At 33.9% G+C, this 22,315-nt stretch overlaps 2 protein-coding genes, 1 long non-coding RNA gene and 1 pseudogene across 5 annotated transcripts; 2 read left to right on the top strand and 2 right to left on the bottom strand.

The window, feature by feature from the left end:
• Positions 1-206: 206 nt before the first annotated feature.
• LOC146951317 (putative pentatricopeptide repeat-containing protein At3g23330 pseudogene) lies at positions 207-2,933 on the bottom strand (annotated as a pseudogene). Its single transcript, XR_015027869.1, has one exon. The product of XR_015027869.1 is annotated as a putative pentatricopeptide repeat-containing protein At3g23330 pseudogene (transcript).
• Positions 2,934-7,424: 4,491 nt separating this feature from the next.
• Positions 7,425-14,624, top strand: GL2 (HD-ZIP IV family of homeobox-leucine zipper protein with lipid-binding START domain-containing protein). The gene is made up of 11 exons (XM_085747277.1): positions 7,425-7,665; positions 8,075-8,376; positions 9,444-9,561; positions 9,669-9,863; positions 10,601-10,978; positions 11,125-11,226; positions 12,767-12,976; positions 13,160-13,334; positions 13,445-13,716; positions 13,816-13,902; positions 14,014-14,624. Exons 1-11 carry the CDS (start codon positions 7,513-7,515, stop codon positions 14,392-14,394), a joined length of 2,373 nt encoding a protein of 790 aa, XP_085603403.1. The 5' UTR covers positions 7,425-7,512; the 3' UTR covers positions 14,395-14,624.
• A 16-nt stretch (positions 14,625-14,640) lies between these two features.
• On the top strand, positions 14,641-18,353 carry LOC146951319 (uncharacterized). Its single transcript, XR_015027870.1, has 2 exons — positions 14,641-15,341; positions 15,506-18,353. It is a non-coding gene; the product is annotated as an uncharacterized LOC146951319 (long non-coding RNA).
• LOC146951320 (pentatricopeptide repeat-containing protein At2g01390-like) lies at positions 16,156-19,458 on the bottom strand. Of its 2 annotated transcripts, none has more exons than XM_085747279.1 (3): positions 19,168-19,458; positions 18,070-18,770; positions 16,156-17,897 (listed from the first exon to the last, which is right to left on the bottom strand). In XM_085747279.1, the coding sequence occupies exons 2-3, from the start codon at positions 18,764-18,766 to the stop codon at positions 16,891-16,893; spliced, it is 1,704 nt and encodes a 567-aa protein (XP_085603405.1). In that variant the 5' UTR covers positions 18,767-18,770; positions 19,168-19,458; the 3' UTR covers positions 16,156-16,890. The 2 variants fall into 2 exon arrangements, with proteins under 2 accessions (XP_085603405.1, XP_085603404.1); XM_085747278.1 differs by having other exon boundaries at positions 18,070-18,835.
• Positions 19,459-22,315: the final 2,857 nt, after the last annotated feature.

Raw genomic sequence — 22,315 nt, forward strand, 5'->3', positions numbered from 1 at the left:
ACTTGAGCATTACAATGGGTACGACCAACCCAAGACATTATTTTAATTTGAGCAATTAGTAGCACTAAAATTGAACACGTAGTACGGATGCGACACGATACAAATATGTGAATACGTGAGATTAAATTACTGGTCTGGAATGTATGATTGATAATACAATCGAAGCGATGAATAAACATAATCAATGAACTCTATTTGAAAAAAAATTACAGGTCTAGAATGTTTGTATGAAATGCTCTATTAAATTGTATTGTACTATCACCAAAAAAAAATGATTACTACATGCACGAAATGCATGAAAGTATATGGGGTTATCGGTTTTCAAATAAGAACGAAGGTTTGATAAACAATACACCCTTGTTGATTTCAATGTACAAAGCCACATGTAAATGCTAGCATATCCATTCTCAAAATTTTGCACCATTTAGCATTACATGGTTATTGATTTCAATGATACAATGCCACATGTAAATGCTAGTGCTAGATATCCATACTCAATTTGACAATTTTGCACCATTAGCTTATAGAGATATAGATATAGATATGGACTCGGCTCTATGGATGAATGAACTCAATTATTTTGGACAAAACTCTGATGTGAGAGATTGTTGTGTAATTGTGTTGGCCAGTTTTCCCAACTAAACTGCATCCTCATCACCAATGATCACCACATGAACACATACCATGTTTAAAACTATGATAGCGATTAACATCTCTTACAGTAATTTCCCTCTCCGTAATCTTTGAGATGAACTTAATAGCAACATGGCAGTCCTCACAAATTCGGAGATTCTTTGTTATCAAAAGCCGGGTTCCTGGTGAAGTACTTATGAGTCCAAATGCAATAGCTAGCCTTTCACTGTGACTGCACACCATACTTGTTTTCTCATCTTCCTCCACATCATGAAAAACAGATCCTGTATCCGGGGCATATCCAGCATCATGCATTAGTCCTTCTAACCTCTTGAGCTCTGCATATATTGCATCAGAATTTGAGTGTGAAACATCTCCGGCAAGAAATGCATACACTTTGTTCTTTACTTCAATCCAGCTACAAGCAATGTTTTTCTTTATTCCTTTGTTTATCATTACCTGTCTCAACTTTTCCACTCCTTCCCACTTGCCTGATTGAGCATACATATTAGCCAAAATCACATAATTTCCAGAATCATCAGGCTCAAGCTCAATTAGTTTCTCTAAAGCTAACTCAGCCAACTCCACATTCCCATGGAGTTTACATGAATTCAGCAAAGCACCCCATACACCAGAATCCGGCTTTACGCTCATATTTCTTACGAGATCGTATGCCTCATCCAATTGACCGCAGTGACCAAGGAGATCAATCATGCAAGTGTAATGTTGAACTGTAGGATTGATACCGTAATCCCTCACCATCAAGTTATATAGCGCCCGTCCTTCATCCAACAAATGCCCTCGGCTGCAAGCGGAAAGAACACCAACAAAGGTTATATGATCCGGCCGAGCCTCCTTCCTCATTTGCTCAAACAAGTCCAAAGCTTCAACAGCAAGACCATGCATTGCGTAACCAGTAATAATTGCATTCCAAGAAACAACTCTTTTCTCCCGAAGCCGCTCAAACAAAGCACGTGCAGCTTTCACAGAACCACATTTTGCATACATATCAATCAAAGCAGTTTTAACCTTATCATTCGATTGAAATCCATGTCTCCAACTAAATCCATGGATTTCCCTCCCATAAGGGAGACATGCAACGTCAGCCGAAGATGAAATCACAGTCACAAGAGTTGCCTCGGTCGGTCTAACACCATTTGCAGCCATCTCCCGGCATAGAGAAATTGATTCATCAGGGTGACCATTTTGAGCATAAGCTGCAAGCATAGAGTTCCACAACACAACATCTCTCACAACAATTTTATTAAACACGTGACCGGCATCCATCACACAACCACATTTAGCATACATATCAATAAGAGCTGCACCTACAAAAACATCTCTCTCCCACCCACTTTTTATCACATACTCATGTATACTCCTTCCTTCTCCAATAGCAGAAAGAGCCGAGCACGCCTTAAGAACAAACGGTAAAGTAAAATTATCGGGCCTGAGCCCGTAGTCAAGCATCTTGTGATATAGCATAATGGCATCATCATGCGGCCCATTCCAGGCATAACCGCGAATTAAAACGTTCCACAGAAACAAATTCTGTTTAGGAATTTTATCAAACAGGTTACGTGCATTATGAAGAGAATTCGAAACAGTATAAAGATGGACAATTTTAGTGGCTAAGTCTTGGTTGTAAGCAATACCGAGATGGTAGAATTGAGCATGGAGCTGTTTACCGGGGTTTAACGCCTTCGAATCGATACAAGATTGTAGTAGTGAAGTGTAAAAGTAGTGGGTGGTTGGTTGTTCAACAGAAGGGGGTTGATGTGTGGCTAATGAGTGGAAGAAAGATTGAGAAACAGGGAAGAGGTTGAAAATGAATGAAAGTGTTGTTGAGGTTTGTCTTGTTTTCTTAATGGAATAGAGAGACATTTGGTTTCGAAGATATTCGTTAATTCAGGAACACAACATAGTAGTGGTGTGTGTTTTGTTTATTATGCGACTTTGTCTATCAAACATGTCCTTGCACTATTTTGAAAAGAGTGGTGCTATTTAAAGCGAAAAAACACATCAAGAATTTTTCACGACTAAGTGGCAACCGTTAGATCTGGAATTAATTGGAATACATGGGCAGTTGAGAGATGAGTATGTTACCTTTTGAACTATCGAGATGCTCTCGTGAGTACTATTTTCGGGACAACTAGCATTTGCCTTTTGAAAATGTTATGACATTGTAACTAGGAACACAGCTCAGTCTAAAGCATTAATAATTAAACCTCAACATAGTATTCAGCAGCTCAGGCGAAGGAATCTACCAAAATGTCATACCTAGTCTTGAAGAGTTCAAGTTTCGCAAATAAATTCACACAAAAGTTATCTTTTATGAGAACAAAAAATAAATGTTAAAGATATGCTCCTTCGATAGATACTCCATTCGTTTCTAAATATAAGCAAAATTGACTTTTTAGATTCATTTAATTAATGGTGTATGTGGTCCATAATATAAACCACATACATCATTAATTGAATGAGCCTAAAAAGTTAATTTTGTTTATATTTAAAAACTGAGGGAGTAATTGTGATTGAATATGCGAATTGATTTTTGAAATTCTAAGCATAGATAAAAAACAGTTTTCTTGTTTTTTCAACTTAATAAAAAATACCCTTAAAATTGTAAAGTGACCGTCAAATTAGTCTATAACTTTTACCTTTATGAGCATGTTAAGTGAAAATATGGTCCCTCCGAGATTTGATCTCACATCAATACCATCATGAGAGACTAATTTATAATTTAGGTCTTATTGAAAATATGTAGTTAGCCGGTTATTACTTATTAGGACTCTTAGTTTGTAGTTATAGTGGATGCCTATAAATAAGCTTTGATGTACTCTTTTCCTTTCAACTTTTTCATTTGTAAGATTGTTCATAATTATCAATACCAGATTTCTTTAAGCTTTTTCACCATTTTATTCATGGATGTCATGTTTCTCAACATGTCTCTTAATCCTTAGGGGATAATTTACTATAATTAGTTCATGCACAATAGTAATTAATGACAAATTTGTCAAAGAGATAACCTAAATTTCTTATGCAAAATAATTTATAGTGAGCCGACATTGATCTAGAATCAGCTTGCAACGTAATATGTTTCGTCAACGTGTCACATCATTGTCTCCAACAACAAAAGTTTACTGAGAGACCATTTTAAATGATGTTCTACAATTTCAAGAAATAATTTGCCTTCCATAAGGGCAAAAGCAACTTGATAACCAATAAATCCTAAATGACTAAAATCCCCGAACAAAGCAATTTACTTGAACATGCAAGTATTTTTCCTTCAAAAGAAAAACTTATTCAGTTTAAATTATAAAATTTTAAGATGACCATTTTCTTGTTTAAACCTAAAAACATATAAAAATTACTCGAAATGTTGCAAGGGTAAAATTATGGGAGTCTTTTCTAGATGGAAAGTAATTAAGTTGCAATCACCATGATTTGATTTTGTATAATGTTTATATGTGCATGGCAGTATTATACGTGCTAGAACATTTTCAAAACAAAAAAATACAAAAATGTAAATCGAGAACAAGTTAGATTTGACCACGGAGTTCGGTCAGTGTCTACATCTCTGACCATATAATGGCTACAATGATTTTCTACTATTCCAGCTTAGAGTTACAAATTACAACTTGTATTTAAATACTACAAATTACAACTTGTATTTAAATACTACGATGAGCTATACCCAACAATTTGATGTTAGCTAGGCATTTATTTTAGTTTCCTCGAGGCATGAGGCTCCATTTATTTCATCTACTCTTCAAAGCTATCTGCCTCTCAAAGTTGGATGAAAGTGATTTGAATTTTTGTAATAACTAAACAGAATCATACTCATACATCCTAATTTATTTGAAAGAAAGAAAAACATCAACGTGGATTGTGTTGTCTTATATATAGCTTGTCAATTTCCTTGAATTACGTGTCGTGTTAGATGTTACAGATTTATAATAAGCTTTATTGTTAAATATACTTCTAACTAAACAATGTGTTGCTAGCTATAGTCATAGGCAATGCCGATTAAGGTGTGTGATAATACACATTGTATTTAATTTGAGTAGGCTCTTATTTGTTTGATGTACCAATTAAGGTGTGATACATACATTTTTTTCCAATGTGTGAGGGATTTTGTTGTTGTCTCTTTGAGGTTAACGTTTTAAAACTATTTAGTTGAGTTAATGCTGTAATAGAATATGAAAACAAATTTTTAGTTAATCTATCAAATTAATACGTATAATTAAGAGTGCATGAAGCCATGAACATATATAGAAGTTGTATTTTGATAGTTATTATAACCTTGCTTTTCATTTTATTACTTAAAAGTTCTATGAACTATAAGCCACAAGTATAACTAGTAGTTTTTTGTTTTTCTTTCACTTGTTCGGTTCATTTTGTTTATATTATTTTTTTGACACATTTTGTTTATTTTATAGAGTATCTTTTTATTCTTTTGTGACCCCAAACTTAATCTGCAAGAAAGTGACAAAGGCTTCAGAACAAAGAAAGCAGGATACCCCTTTCCTGTGAGATTTTGGTGTTTAATTTTATTTGCTTTCTTTATGAAAAGGGTGCATGCAATTTAAAACGAAAAAAAAAAAAAAAAGAGATAAAGTAGAGAGAGGTATGAAAGTAACTTCAAATCAATTAATGCTATTCTCTATTAGGTTTGTGCTGGAGATCATGTGATTGCTTCAAGTTATCTACCATTCCCAACCACCAAGACTAATGAAATGAACAAAAATTACATGAAAAAAGGAAGGCATTGTGCCTATATCTTGGTTTGAATTGCAGATATATACTCGATCATAACCTACATATAACACCAAAACTTTTAACTATGGAGTTGGAGTGTGAGTGATGGCATTTGTATCTTAATAAATTAATAATAATTAATAATAAATCATCAATAGGCCTATAATAAATATCAACATTAACTCGTGTAATAAATATTTGTATCTTGCAGATCAAGAAACCAAGGAATGTAACATGGAAACCAAAATAAAATTGAAGACGGATCATTTTTCTCAAACAAATTGGATCTCACAGTTTCCTTTTCTCTTAGAAACTAATTGTGTCCTCATTCAATTATTTATAAACATGCGAGCGCATAATAAACCAAGAATAAAAGAATAATTAATATTTCTTTTGTAGTGACTGAGTTCACACAAGTGTGAGAAGTGGATAATCCCGTATTCGAACTTCATGCATGTTATTATCCTTAATAGTCAATGAATTACAAAAAGTGTATATTATAAAATGGATTTGATATTATTAGAAAGGGAATGCATTTGTCTATTTTATTATTTTAATTACGGCCGAGTAATATTTTTGAACCGTTCAATTATTTTTAGATTTTGCCCCTCAAGTCTTCGTGAGCTTAGCTCAGTTGATATGGACAATGCATAATATATGCAAGGTTCGGGGCACGAATCCCGGCCATCACCAAAAAAGATTTTTCCCCTCAAAATTATGTTTAGAGTTTACTTTGTTCATTTAACATTCTTCTATTTTATTTCGGTTCATTAAATGATAAATGTTATATACCTTGGCTATTTATGTTGGTGTTTCGTTTGAGTTAGTTAAACATGTCAAATGTTACACATGTTTAAGGTGATTTAACAAGGAGAAATGTTATTTGAACAAACACTTTTTGATACAACTAGTGGGACAATCAAAAAATACAAATAAATATATGTATTAACATAAAAACTAAAGCAATAAAGAGAAAGTAAAAGCATAATACGAGTATAAAAGTTGTCTCAAATATCATTTCTCTTTACCAAGTGACTTGGTATATTTGTTTCTTTACATCCAATCATTTATTTTCTCCCTAGATTATAGATAGAGGGATTTTACTTCATTTTTTCTTTCATCTCCATGTTAGATTTTAGGGCTTTAGGGTATATGCATTGATATTTCACATATGCGCCACCCTTCTAAACCAAACAAGCAACTGATCCCAAATTGATTGCTAGTAAATTTGTCATGTATGACGCATTTGATGAACTCAAAAAAATATTCACAAAAAAGATTTAATTGTGGGACTTTAAAACTTAGGGAACTAAAATAGAAGCAAACAAAGTTAAGAAAGCAAGTTGAAATTTTAAAATAATGAAGTTATTAAAGGGATAAAAAGGAATCAACAATATATTTGTACAAGTGATAAGAGACTTGGACCCTTTAAGCATGTAAAGGGACTTGGACCCTTTAAACATGTAATTAAAGGTTCGATTTCTAATTCATACGTATGACAATAAAAACTTCGTACTGATATTATGATAATTTGAGGAACAAAAAGGAAAATGTGGTTAAGACTTGGACAAGGATCTCTAACATTTCTCTCTTGATTTATTTTCTTACTTTTTATTTTCTTTCATTTTAAACATGATCATCTCTTCTAATTTATCCAAAATTTAACTAAAGTTATTCTATTTATTTCCATCTAAAATGGTGGAAGATTTTAATCCAAGAGATTTGAGGTGATAAGGCAGCGCCTACCCTAGTGACAAAACACAACCGTTGGAACCATAAATTCAACTTACCAATGTTAGTTGAGTGTTGACTCTCCTTTCATTTAATCTAACATTCAATCCTACCACTCTACCACCAATTCCCTCTTCACATTTTACACCAGGAGCAACAAACCTATAAAATACTATAGAAATACTATAATAATGAAAATGATTATTAATGGGAATAAAATAAAATAAAAAAAGCAAAGCGAGTTCCTTCACTTTTGTTTTTATATTCTTAAATTGTGCAGTCCCCTCACCTACGTCTCTATCCTCGTTTCTTCATTTACTTACCTTGTAGCCACTCCCAAAACACTCTCTCCATAGTTATGTATCTTACACAACAACAAAACCTCAAATGACACAACCATTGCTTTTGCTCCTTAAAAAACACAACACACTTCTTTCTTCACCAACGTTGTCAATGTGTGCAGACATGTCTAATAATAATCCTCCTTCTACTTCTAAAGCCAAAGACTTCTTTCCCTCTCCAGCTCTCTCTCTTAGCCTTGTAAGTCCTAACTATAACTAACTCTCTTCTTTATTTCTTCTTCACATTTCTTCAATATTTTCTTATTTAAACGTTAATAAGTTTGTAGTTACATTAGTTTTTATGATTAAATTTTGAACCTCTAGTCAAATTTTTGTTTTTCCCCTTGTTTTTAACTCACCAACCGAGCTATCTACTTGGAACATTTCTTCCTCGTTTTATGTTTCATTTGCTTTATATGTTTCTTCTGTTAGAGTCTCACATCGGATAGATAAAATTATTTCAAGTGACACTTATGTCATTAGGGTTATTAATAATAATTTTTTTTCCTATGAGTTTTCTTTTAAAATTTTTGAGACTTTCCATCTAATGAACTAATTTTTAAGTTGGACTTTAAGTTCTAACATATTTTTTTCTTTGCTCTAATCAGGCGGGGATTTTTCGGCATGGCGGTGCGGCGGCGGGGGAGGGTGAAGGAGGGAGTTTTAGTAATATGGAGGTGGAAGAAGGGGAGGAAGGGAGTACAATAGGAGGTGAGCGTGTGGAGGAAATAAGCAGCGAGTATTCAGGTCCAACTAAATCCAAATCAATGGATGAATTTGAAGGAGATGAACTTGAAGATGATGAAGGTGAAGATGATGAAGGTGATGGTGATGGTGATAATAAGAACAAGAAGAAGAAAAGGAAGAAATATCACAGGCACACTTCTGAACAGATCAGAGTCATGGAAGCGTGCGTATAGTATAATCCACTATGCTCTTTTTTTTTCCCTCTATTCGTGTGCCTATTTTGTTTGGATGACAATTAATACTCTCCTTCATAATAGTACTACATATCACTTTAAAGAATTTTAATTTGTCTCATTCTATTTATCAATTTAAATAACAAATATACTATTAATTATTTTTTATAGTTTGTCAAAAAAAAGTATACTGATAATTAATAATTTTTAACAAGTGTGTATCATATTACTAATTTAAAAGGCAAATATCATTGAATCACCCGTGAGTGTGACTATTGAGAATTCAGTGTTATGAGTTTCTTATATTTTTTCTATTTTTAGTTCCTACTATCTTAACCTGCACAGTACTCTATGATTACCATATTGTCTGTCTTGGTTCCTTAAGAGATACCTTTGATTAATATAGTTATATTTGTTTGAATAAAAGAATGACTAGTGTGATGATTCTCTGTTCTTATTTATGTAACTTGTTTAAGTGCATAGGTCACTAATTTGAGGTTACCAATGAAATTTCTTTTTCTTCAAAGTTATATAGTATATAGTCCATGTGATTACATTTTATAATATATTGAACAGCTTTTGCTTTAATTATTTATTTGATATCTTATATATGATTATAAAAATGTTTCACACTTACTTTTTCATAGATAATCACGTACAAAAATATGATTAATTCAGTTGAAAATAAGTTAACTTAATTTGGATTGAAAATTTGGTTAACTCATATGATTGAATTAACCACAGTTTTGACGGTGAATTAAATTAAAAATGTAATCAACTAGGGTTTAGAAAAGTCAGTGAGCATGTATTATTATTGGTAAGGTTATGTCTTTGTAAAACATTTTTCCCCACTTACCACTTGATTAGTTTTTTGTTTTTTACAATACCTATTGATAAGATTGTAGTATATTTATTGAAGAGGTGTACTTGGCGTTTGCATTATTAAACACCATTTGTTGGACCACTCTACATATAAGAATTGAAGCATGTTGTGAAAAATAAATTAAATTCAATAACAAAAAATTTTTTTACATGAATGGTGAATGTAATATTGTAGGCTTTTCAAAGAGTCACCACATCCTGATGAAAAGCAGAGGCAACAACTTAGCAAGCAATTAGGTCTTGCTCCAAGGCAAGTCAAATTTTGGTTCCAAAATCGTCGTACCCAAATCAAGGTATTATTTAAATCAACTAATAAAAAAAGTGTGCTAATTTTTGCATTTTAATTATTAAGTGAATTTAACAATAATATTAAGCATTACTTATGTTGCATGTTTTTCAGGCAATACAAGAGCGACATGAAAATTCATTGTTGAAATCAGAAATAGAGAAACTAAGGGAGAAAAATAAGACCCTACGAGAGACCATAAATAAGGCTTGTTGCCCCAATTGTGGGGTCCCCACCACAAACAGAGATGGTGCAATGGCAACTGAAGAACAACAACTACGTATTGAAAATGCCAAACTCAAAGCCGAGGTTATGATTAGAAATATCTCAAACTACACATCATCACTTTTTTATTTCAATACTTAAAAAAATTAGACAAATTGTGGAGAAAACAATATATAACATTGTTGATGTAAAACAATTTTACAATCACATTCAATGAGAGACCACAATTTCTCATGTCGTATTATCAATTTCAAAATATCTTTTAAAAATGAGGTAATACGGAAAAATAATGAATTTTCATTGGATGTCGTAAAACTATTTTACATCGACAATGCATATCCTTTAAAACTATTCTACACCAACAATGCATATCTAATTTTGTTTATAGATTTATTTTGTTGCACTGGTGTAATTTTTTTTACAATGTCAACCAATCAGATGCTATAATGTGTATGATGCTTAAAAATAATCCAATAGCTATGATCGATCGACAAAGTTAAGCTAGTAGCGGTTTTGGCCTCTTGTTGGTTGATTGTAACTCATGTAACTTTATTTGAGTCCTAGCCTAGCACTTTTTATGCGGGCGTGGAGCTCCATTGATTAATATATTCCATTTTTTTTTTGAGGAAATATATTCCTTTTTTTTTAGCTAGTACTTTATCATGTATAGTAATTTTGTATCAATGCATGTTAACCAAATCATTTTGATTATCTATAATTAGCTAGTAGTTTATCATGTCTATTAATTTTTTTTATTTTTTTTTACAATAAAAATTAAATTATAGATTGTAAAATTACACTCTTGATTAATACATGTGTAGGTAGAGAGGCTGAGAGCAGCTTTAGGGAAATATGCATCAGGGACAATGTCACCTTCATGTTCCACTAGTCATGACCAAGAGAATATTAAAAGCTCTTTGGATTTTTATACTGGAATTTTTGGTCTTGATGAGTCAAGAATAATGGATGTAGTAAACCAAGCAATGGAGGAGCTTATAAAGATGGCAACAATGGGTGAACCAATGTGGTTACGTAGCTTAGAGACCGGTCGTGAAATACTTAACTATGATGAATATATGAAGGAGTTTGCCGTTGAAAATTCAGACCATGGAAGACCAAAGAGATCCATTGAAGCTTCAAGAGATACAGGAGTTGTTTTTGCAGATCTTCCTCGGATCGTCCAATGTTTTCTTGATGCTGTAAGACATAAATTAATGCTTATACATTGAATTATCATATCCTTGAACCATATGAATAATATCATTGCATGCACATAAAAAAAAATATTATATCCTTTTGTTTTGTAGAAGTTTAACAATATTTACTTATTGTGCTATGTTTGCAGAATCAATGGAAGGAAATGTTTCCATGTTTAATATCTAAGGCAGCAACAGTTGACACTATATGCAAAGGAGAAGGTTCTAACAAGAATGGTGCAGTGCAACTGGTAAGGGCAAATGGTAGCTACTAGCTAGGTATCTTTGATATTGAATTAGATGGGCCTACTAAATTAATGAATTTCTTTTAGGTGCTTTTTTTTTTCCTACAATTCTTAAAAATTACTCTAGACCGGATTTGACTATCGGGACACGAGAAAACACTGTTTTTCTCGGATTCACTCATCTAGACACGAGAAAAAACAGCCAGTCTGAATAGGTAAATTCGAACGGGTGTAATTTTTAAAAGTATATTAGTTCATTTTTTATGAGTACCTATCAAAAAAGACATTATGAAGTTTACAAATTCACACACCAACTATTAATTAGTTAATGAAAGATTTCATAAAACCTTATATGTAGGAATGGTAAATTGAGGAAAAAAGTTTCTTATAACTTCAGTCGTTTTCATTCACTGATTTTAACTTCAAATGTCTGAAATAAAATTTATTTCTTGCTGTAAATCTGAAAGGAACAGTTCATACATGGATTTATTGATATGGATATTTTATTTTATTATAAGTGGTCCAAACATGACAAGCAAAAGAAAATGATGGTACATTGTAATTTTAAATGATATTTCCTATGTTTGAAAATTCTATTCTAATGTTGTAAATGTTTTAGTGGATAAAAAAAAGATTAAGTTGATTGTGGTAGAATTATATGCTTTTGATTATAGTATGGTTAATCTTTCTTTTTAGAAGTGAAGGTTCTTGTCAACTTTTCATCTCCTTTACTTATCTATTTCACAGAAATATAGATAAAGACACGTAAAATATAAAAAGTTCAATGTCATTTAAACTTTAGTAACACTTTGGAATTTTCCTCTCATCCATATCTTGTCTAATTCATCTCATTGGAATCTCTCGCTCTTCATGACAAATTATGATTCCATGCGGTCACTTTTTTCGCACATTCACACTATCAGGACTTTAATGGTCGTCCAATCTTGATTGGATCGTCTAGAAAAAGCAGATTTAATTTTTATTATATAATTTTTAAAATGCTGAACTTAAATCCTAACCGTTAGATCGAACGGTCACCGGTGTCCGATTGCGTGATTTGTTAACCGCAACAAATTGTGGTCCCTCCATGACTTATAAGTTATAAGTGGTGTGTATCTAACCACTTTACAAGTCAGTTTTATAAAGTTGATTTAGGTCCAATCCAAAATATAAAACCATCTGCTTTGTAGCATATATCTATATCTATGGATATATGGATATTCTAGTTTTTCACTTTTGTTTGAAAATAGTTAAATGTTGTAATTCTATAACGCAATTTAAATTAAAATTCTAGGATTAAATAAAAGTACTTTGGATTAAATACAAAATTTATAAACAACTATACATATAAAATGAGGCAGTAAGATTTATTCCATGTACAACACTTGAAGATGGAAATAGAAACAAAGGTAGAGGAAATTCTAAGATGTGGACACATTGCACAGTTTTCCAATGATAAATACTGTGGAGGCACAGAGCATATACTACTTAACTTGGACATGAAATCATAAAACTTTAACCTTAATTTTGTATTTGGTACGTACAGATGTTTGCTGAGTTGCAAATGTTAACACCAATGGTTCCAACTAGAGAAGTGTATTTTGTCAGATACTGCAAGCAGTTGAGTGGTGAAAAATGGGCTATTGTTGATGTGTCCATAGACAAAGTAGAAGACAACATTGACAAGTCCCTAGTGAAATGCAGAAAACGCCCATCTGGTTGCATTATTGAGGATAAGTCAAATGGACATTGCAAAGTATGTAATAGCAGCATTTGTTTCCATTTTTGTTACATAATGTATGGAGCATAATTTGGACCTATATGATTTTGTTTTCTTTATTCAATTTATGTGACAAGTTATATTTTTTTAACTCAATGTAAAATTCTTTTGATATTATTTTTATGAAGGTTTATTGATTTTTCCTTTGGCTTTAAATAGGTAGTATGGGTGGAGCATTTGGAGTGTCAAAAGAGTGTAGTTCATTCAATGTATCGCACCATTGTCAACAGTGGCCTAGCTTTTGGGGCAAGGCATTGGATTGCGACCCTTCAACTTCAATGCGAACGTCTAGTTTTCTTCATGGCAACAAACGTTCCCATGAAGGATTCAACTGGTGAGTAAATTAAGAATTATCATAAGAAAAAGGTTATTTTGTAAAATAGTACTTTACCAAGTAGTAAATATTGTACACTAAAATGATTAGTGATGAAAACAAATTGTTAGGTGTTGCCACATTGGCTGGAAGAAAAAGCATTTTGAAGTTGGCACAAAGAATGACATGGAGTTTCTGTCAAGCAATTAGTGCATCAAGCTTCCATACATGGACTAAGGTTACTAGTAAAACTGGAGAAGACATAAGGATTAGCTCTAGAAAGAACTTGAATGATCCTAGTGAACATCTTGGATTGATAGTTTGTGCTGTTTCTTCTATATGGTTGCCTATATCTCCTAATGTTTTGTTTGATTTCTTGAGGGATGAAACTCGTCGAACTGAGGTACCGAGTTTAATATAGTGATTCAATCATATTTTACCTGAGATATTTTGTATATGAATTTAGAGGGGATGTTTGTGTTGACAATAATCATTATGACAGTGGGATATAATGTCTAATGGTGGGACAGTGCAATCCATTGCAAATTTAGCCAAAGGACAAGACAGAGGCAATGCAGTAACTATCCAAGTAAGTTACTCAATATTCAAAACTGAACATATTGAACAAAATGCAAGTTACATTTAAAACATTTTCTAACTTCTAAGAAAAATAAGAGGTTTTTTTCTTCTCCCTTTGCAGACAATTAAATCAAAAGAAAACAATATGTGGATACTGCAAGATAGCTGCACAAATTCTTACGAATCAATGGTGGTATACGCACCTGTGGATATTACCGGTATTCAATCCGTGATGACCGGATGTGATTCGAGCAATCTAGCCATACTGCCCTCAGGATTTTCAATTGTTTCTGATGGCTTGGAATCAAGGCAAATGGTAATTACTTCGAGGCGGGAAGAGAAAAATACAGAAGGAGGATCTTTGTTTACAATAGCATTCCAAATCCTTACAAATGCTTCTCCTACAGCCAAATTAACAATGGAGTCTGTGGACTCTGTCAACTCTCTTGTATCATGTACATTGAGACACATCAAAACAAGTTTAAATTGTGAAGATGGTTAGTCAAAATTAGACAATTGCTAGATAGATTTAAATGATTAGTAATAATAATCTTCTGCTTTCTATCTCTTTTTAGGTTAGTATTTGGTTTGGCAAAAAATAGCTAGGGCTTATTCCATAAGAAAGGAGGCTTTGGAATCACCTCTTGTATATAATTATTAATTATCACATTATTTCTTAGTTCCTTATGTGGATGATTTATTTGCACTTTATAGCTTTTGTCTTTGATTTGATTTCTTGTATTGCTCATTTTTTTATTTTTTTTATGTACACAATTAAACCAAACCACATGCACGAACCAGTAGTAGTTCACACAGAATCTCACAAACCATAAAACAGAAACAAAGATATGCAGTAAGACATAATTTATATATTATTTGATAAAGTGTGAGATTATATTATTTAAATAGAGTCTCACATAACATACATATTAATTATTAATCAATGGTGCATGTTTATGAGCTTAAACAAGTGTATGTATGCACTCCACGAGCTCCTAAAAAAAAATACAATATAAATATTTAGATTTATATAAGGAACAACATACATAAAAAGAAAATTACAGTATGAATACCATTTATCTATTCTTAATGCAATATTTAAAACATTGTCCGAGGCATACAGTATAAGAGCATCCACATTGGTAGGGTCTTTACCATTTAAGACCCGGTACCTAATAGGTACCCCCAATGTGGAAAAAAAAAATTGGGGGTCTCTTAAGAACCAGGGTCTTGCTTAAGACCCCCAAGTAGTGTTGCATATGACTTGATTGCCCTTAGAAAATGAAGGGTGAGGATGAGATCACACGGTGGAGGATTGCTGAGAGATGGAAGGAATCAAATGTTTTAAGTTGAATGAATCAATGATTGCCACATGTAGGCTGTTGCTTGTAAAACCGCCGGCCTTTTCAACATCGCTAAAAATGTCCATTTCTCGTCATTATATTTTATGTAGTACTAATAGTAAGGAATAAGGAATTGTATGGTATGTGCAAATACCACTTGATAGTAAGTTATTAAGTTTATTTTCAATATGCTCTTACACTTCTTCTATTTGTTTATTTATATAATAACATCAGCATTTTTTTAGTCTGTTTATTTATTTATATAATAAGATCAGCATCTCTTTTGACAATATCAAGGGTGATATGCCACTTGGGAGGCTTAAACGACGTTTCTCTTGTCCATTCATTCCAAGGTGACTACAACGGAAAAATTGTGATGGAAGAGTTAAAAGAAAGGGATGGAGAAAGGAAACTGGATTTGGGGATACACATCGTAGTCAACAAGAGATTGGGCGGGGGGGGGGGGGGGGGGGGGGGGGGGTGTGTGCTTGAACTATTCCACTTTCGGTTCCAGTAATTCACAATTCACAAACAAGGCCAGCAATGAATATATAATAAAAGCAATATGGAGGGCTTTGTAACTCAACTCGCTTGAGCTAATGGATAAGGAGTTGAAGGTCTTGAATTCAAACTCTAATCTAACTATCCCATTAGAAAAAAGAAAGCAAAAAAAAAAAAAAAAACTCTGTTTTAGATATGGTTCAATAGAACTGATTTATTTGAACAGGCCTACCAAGATGAATAATGTTATCTACTCAACTAAAGGTTCATCAGGAAAATAATGATATCATTGATTCAATAATAATTCGAGAGACGAAGGAAGGAATCCTTCCTCCTAGGTATATTCACAAATAAAAAAATGCCATAAATGATTTCTTGAAGGATTAGTACGCACGCACAAACACGTAAAAGACGAGGGGTGAAAAGATATCACTTATATACAACAACAACAATCAAGTTTTATCTCACTAATTAGAGTCGGCTACATGGATCAAACGACACCATAATGTTAAAAAATATACCACTTATATAAGTGGGTTAAATATATCATGTGAAGCCATTGCCTATGACAGGAAGGTAAGTTCTAATCTTCCCATGAAAATGGTAAGATTGAAATTTGAGACGAGGATCTTGCTGATCCATGTAATTGGCACCTTCCCGACTGAAAGAAAATTTACCATTGAATTAGACCTGTTTGCAGAAATACCATGGATGCCTACGAAGTAGAAGAGATACTTTGACAGCGATCATGTTTTAAGTCGGGGATTTTTTGGTAAGTGTGATAGCTGTCCTCCCACAATTTAACAACCACACATCCTGTCTCTAGCTGGGACATCAAAATTATGAGCATCTGGGAAGGGAACATCCTTCACAAAGTTCTTGTTTTACGCAACATATGGCTGCCCTGAAGAGCACAAGCTTCAGTTATATATTCCAAACCATTTCCTGCAAGATGTTGCAAATGCAGGTAGACACGTCCAGTTACGACCGTGTTGGCATTTCTCATGAACTTGATCTTGGATAAAAACATCCATAATTTCTTGACAAAAAAAACAGGTGTCAAGCAGCATAAATGGCACATTTCACTCTCCAATAGCAACTACTCACCATGACCTCAGCTTGAATCAACAATGAGAATTCTCAATGCATCAAAATCAAAGTATTACATCCCCAGCAAATAGAAGGTCACATATCCTTCCCTCTGTGGAAAGATTTTCCTGAGAACCAATATTAGAATTTAGGTTCTTCTTTGCTTTCCTATGAAGTTCTGCTTCAGAATATCTGCCATTTCTTTCCAAACCAGCTACTAATATATTAAAAGTGCCCGACGTAGGACAATTTCCTTTCTGACACATGATTTTGTAAATTTCAAGCGCCTTATTAACTCTTCTAGCAGAGAAGTAAATGCTAATTAAGGCAGTGTACGTAGCAACACACTTATGATTATCAGGTAATAGATTGAAAATCTTTAAGGCAATAGATGGCTGCCTAGCACAACCAAGCCTATAAATTAAAAGCGAAGCCAGATAGATTCCAAGAGAATGTCCAGCTCTAGTCATTTCCCCAACAATTTCCACCAGTTTTGAAAACATATTTGATCTATTCAACATTCCCACTAAGGAAAGATATCCTGTTCTCTCAATACTTATTCCCATTGTTACACTGTACTTGAAAGCCAACAATGCACCATCAGGTCGACAACAATTACAATTTACCTCTATAATGGTTGAGATAACCTTATTATCTACAGATATTTTCTTATCCATCATCCCTTGAAGTAAGTGGTCAATAGCAACAACGTTTCTATTTCTCAAGAGAACCAATAAAAGCTCTTTATCTATATTAGAAGAAGAATCAGCAATGGCTGCGTTGCTGTCATTTGCCTTCTCCTTAAAGCTACTATCCAAATAAAAGTGTGGATTGACTTGCCTTAGAAGGGTATCACTCTCACCAGCAATTTTTAAAGCTTCCATTGCTTTGACAAAAACACGGTAACGAAGAACAAGACGGTTTTCTTTCATATACTGAAGTATTTTGGTCATGAACACAGTCCCACCAACTTTAGAACACTTCTCGATTAGAATATTACATGCAGCTTTATCAGGTTCAACTCCAGCCTCTTGCATCTTTTCAAAAATCTCAAGAGCTTCTTTGCATTTTCCTAAAATCCACAAAAGCAAAAATTAAACTTTTGATAAACATAAGACTGAACAACTAAGGACAGGTGATAAGGTGTAGCAGTTAGAAGCTTCTCAATTTAACCAAAGCAGTACGTTCTTTGTCTTATTAGTTCATTTAGACAATATAACAAACAGGTTGAAGGCAACACTAACCAGAGGCAATAAGATGGTCCATTAGAACAGTATAAGTGTAGCAATTTGGAACACAGCCATTGTAAAGCATCTCCTTGTAAATAGCAGTAGCTTCATTCACTCTGTGATTATCAAACAGAATCTTTATAAAAGCAGTATAAGAAACAACAGTTGGATAGCAGCATCCCTTTGATTTCATATCATTCCACAATGCAATTGCTTCATCCACATTTCCAGAAGTCGAAAGCCAATGCATCATTGAAGTGTAAGTAACAGAATCAATCTTTATCCCTTTGTCCTGCATTTGATTGAAAACGTGTTTCATTGATGAAATTCTCCCTGCTTCACCGAAAATATCTAGCATGGTTGTGCAAGTGAATTGATCATGCTTAAACCCTTTGATACGAGAAGCCCAGTTGAAGAACAACCACGCTTTCTCCATTGGAGGGTGTGATTTGAGAACCTGATTGACAGTGTATGAGTCCCATTTCAAAGGGAGATTTTGAAGGTGTTGTTGAGCGGAATTCCAAGATGAATACTTTAGGGTTCTGTAAATATTCCCAATTACGTTCCTCATGTACTCTCTGCTGCTGGGTACAGGAGGAGGAGGAGGAGGAGGAGAACTCTGGGAGGAATGAATGGTTTTTGTGGAATGAGGAGAAGGAAGGAAGAGGTTTTGGAGAAATCCATGAAGCTTTGAAACTCTCATTCTGCTCATGTTTCTGTGAGCCGTTTAGAAGAAAGGGAGATTGGGTAGTTGGTCAAACCAATGAATTAGCTAGCATTTCTGCTAACAATAATCAATAATTACATCTCCCATATCAAGAACACGAATATATATGAAGCTATAGTTCCAATTTTTCTTGTTCAAATGCTCAAAAACTAGTTCCCTAGCTTAAGGCTTAAGATATACATATTTTAAGCCAACCCAACTGGTGCAATGTAATTCGTAAAACAGAAGATATACATATTCGCAAATTGAGGTTTACAATATTCACAAAAATAAAATGCTTAAATCTAATTCAAATTAGATTGATTGATACGAGGAACAAAAACATTAGATCACCCAAAAACTGAAGGCCTAATAGAAATCAACAAGAGGAATATGCAAGAAAATACCTGAATTGACTCCAAAACCATCAGAAACAATTGAAAATCCTGAGGGCAGTATGGCTAGATTGCTCGAAGGAGACCTTCAACAAAGAGATCTTCAACAACGGAGATGAACACGCGACTGATTATTAGGGGCGAGTGAGTGAAAAGGGTGGTTCAACAAAGGACATCAGAGATGAAGAAGAGAAAGTCAATGAATAAAAATTGTGACGGCGACGATGGGAACGGCGGCGCCGACGGAAAGGGTGTGGCGATTGAAGAAAATGGAACTTGGGTGAAAGAGCGCAGTGGGTGAATGAATTGGAAATTTGGGAGAAAGGTTACAGTTAAAATTTTAATTTTTTTGTCATTTTTAGTTTTTTTTGTATGACATGGAATTGGCTGTTTTTTTTTTTTATTAATGACATTGCCACATAAGGGTGGTAGAAGGTGTACTGCCACCTATGGTGGTATACCCATAAGGGGGGCTCTTTAATAGCTAACCTTTTATGTTTGCGAAATTTAAAACATTCCTTGACGCATGAACGATAATGAAAAATGTCTCTGAAACATGTTCTCGTTAAACATTCGTAACGACAATTAATAAAAAATGTCGAAAAAGCACGAGCTTGAGTTACAACTAGCATAATCACCAACATCATCGCAAAACATTTTTTCACTTGGCTCACTACCATAACTCTTTTTAATATTTAACTTTTCTTAATCTCCACTTAAATTCTCAACTGATGTTTCAGATTTTGTTCAACATTCACAGAATTGGAGGTGATCCTCACAGGTTAGCTTTCTGGGAACCTGTGGTGTCTAATATTAAGTCTAGACTTTCGGGGTGGCACAGTCGATTCCTGTCTTTTGGGGGCCGTTTAATTCTTCTTAAATCTGTCCTGACCGCACTTCCTGTCTATGCTCTTTCTTTCTTCAAAGCTCTGTCAGGTATCATTTCTCTCATTAATTCTATTTTTTCTAAAAAAATTTGGGGAGGGAGTGAGGATAACAGGAAAATTTCCTGGATTGCTTGGAACTCTATCTGTTCAAAAAAGGAGCATGGAGGGTTGGGGGTGAGGCAGTTGAAGGAGTTTAATATAGCCTTATTAGGAAAATGGTGTTGGAGATTGTTGGTGGATAGAGAGGGGTCCTGGTATAGGGTTTTGGTGGCGAGATATGGTGAGGAGGCAGGGAGGTTGGAGGTTGGGGGCCGGAGTGTTTCACCGTGGTGGAAGGAGGTAGCGAAGATTAGGGATGGTATAGGAGAGGCGCATGGGGGCTGGTTTGATGGGAGGGTATCGAAGGTGTTAGGGGATGGATCGAATACGTTCTTTTGGTTTGATAGATGGTTAGGAGATATCCCTTTGCGATTGAGATTCCCTCGTTTATTTGATCTTGCGACAAATAAGTATTGTACGGTCGCGGATATGTGTTCTCTAGGTTGGGAGGAAGAGGGAGAGGCGTGGAGTTGGAGGAGAGGACTGAGGGCATGGGAGGAAGACTTGTTAGGGGAATGTAGGGCTTTACTCGATAATGTTGTTGTGCATTCTGATGTTTCTGACAGGTGGCAGTGGGATCCAAATCCCCACGAAGGATACACAGTGAGAGGTGCTTATCAGGCACTGACATCTATGGAAGAGTCCATTGTTGCAGAAGGAGAAGATCTCATTTGGCACAAACAGGTCCCGTTGAAGGTTTCCATCCTTGCATGGCGTTTGTTGAAGGACAGGTTACCAACCCGAAGTAATCTTCATAGTCGCGGCATCCTTGCGGCTGCAGACAACACTTGTTTATCAGGATGTGGCATGGAAGAAACCGCCTCCCATATCTTTCTTCATTGTGAAGTTTTTGGTTCTTTATGGCATTATATCAGGTCTTGGATTGGCATATCTGGAGCTCATCCTCAAAATTTAAGTGAGCATTTCTTTCAATTCACTCATTCTATAGGGCATTCGAAGGCGCGTCGAACTTTTTTACAATTAATTTGGCTCCTTTGCGTCTGGTTGATTTGGAATGAACGTAACAACAGGTTGTTCAAGAACAAAGAGACACCGATTTTACAGTTATTAGAAAAAGCAAAATATCATTCGTTATGGTGGTTAAAAGCAAATAACACCAATTTTATGTACGGTTCTCAAAGATGGTGGTCGGACCCTTTACTTTGTTTGGGTATCGACTGATTTTTTGTATCTATGTTGTAAACAATTTGTGTTCGGGGTGAGTTTCTCTGGTACATCTTGTACTGAGAGTTTCTTTCATCGCCGCTGTTGATATATATCATTTTGATTTCTTCAACAAAAAAAACCTTTATTTATAGTCAACAAATTCGTAAACAAAAAAAAATGTAAGATAAATACAGTTAAAACTCTATAAATTAATAATGTCAGGACCGGAGAAATTTATTAATTTAGAGAGTTATTAATTTATCGATAAATTAATAATTATTAATTTAAAGAGTTTTTAAGTAATTATATTGTACATACCAAACAAAAAGGCAAATTAGTCTATGCCTCTTAGAATTATGTTGCAGCGAACCTTGGGACTCAACGTAAATTAGCTAGTAACTATTGTGTTCATATGCATTGAAAATCAATAATGATTTTTGAAGTACAGTAAATGTAAACAAGAGGAACAAATGTGTTCAATGTATTCAGTTTCTATGAATTATTAATTTATGATTTTCTTGGGACCGAAAATTATAAAGGGATCTCCCGAAAAATTATTATCTTATTATTTTATCGAGTTTTTCAATTTTTTACATTGGCCCAAGTCGGGACCAGACAAATTTATTATTTTAGAGAGTTTATTAATTTACCGAGTATTAAATTAAAGAGTTTCTACTGTATATGAAAAAACAGCAATCAGGCATTCAGTTCCAATGGGAATGCTTTAATTGAATGAAAATGTTAATAACGGTTAGGAAATTTCGGTTGAACTTTTCTTTTTTTCATAAAAGGATAATAATATAGAGTTCGTCGTAAGTGAACTATTATAAAGAATTGTTCCATCTAGAATTGAATTTAGATTCTTTTTCTGCACAATTCACTTTTTGGTGGAATTCATTAACCGTTTGAGCTCAATTGTTTGATTGTTAAATGTTTTTTTTTTTTTGAGAGAACGATTGTTAAATGTTAAGGCTCTGTTTGGTAAGACCATAAAAAGAGCTTATAGC

The sequence above is a fragment of the Medicago sativa genome, chromosome 2 (genome assembly GCF_051527215.1).
Source record: "Medicago sativa cultivar Bolivia chromosome 2, Bolivia_mono, whole genome shotgun sequence".
NCBI lineage: Eukaryota > Viridiplantae > Streptophyta > Magnoliopsida > Fabales > Fabaceae > Medicago > Medicago sativa.

Coding starts and splice junctions, on each gene's coding strand:
- GL2 (XM_085747277.1), top strand. CDS start 7,513: ATGACACAACCATTGCTTTTGCTCCTTAAAAAACACAACACACTTCTT. Junction 8,377..9,443: donor CAGATCAGAGTCATGGAAGC/GTGCGTATAGTA, acceptor GTAATATTGTAG/GCTTTTCAAAGAGTCACCAC. Junction 10,979..11,124: donor TCCAATGTTTTCTTGATGCT/GTAAGACATAAA, acceptor CTATGTTTGCAG/AATCAATGGAAGGAAATGTT.
- LOC146951320 (XM_085747279.1), bottom strand. CDS start 18,766: ATGAGCAGAATGAGAGTTTCAAAGCTTCATGGATTTCTCCAAAACCTC. Junction 17,898..18,069: donor GGACCATCTTATTGCCTCTG/GTTAGTGTTGCC, acceptor TGTGGATTTTAG/GAAAATGCAAAGAAGCTCTT.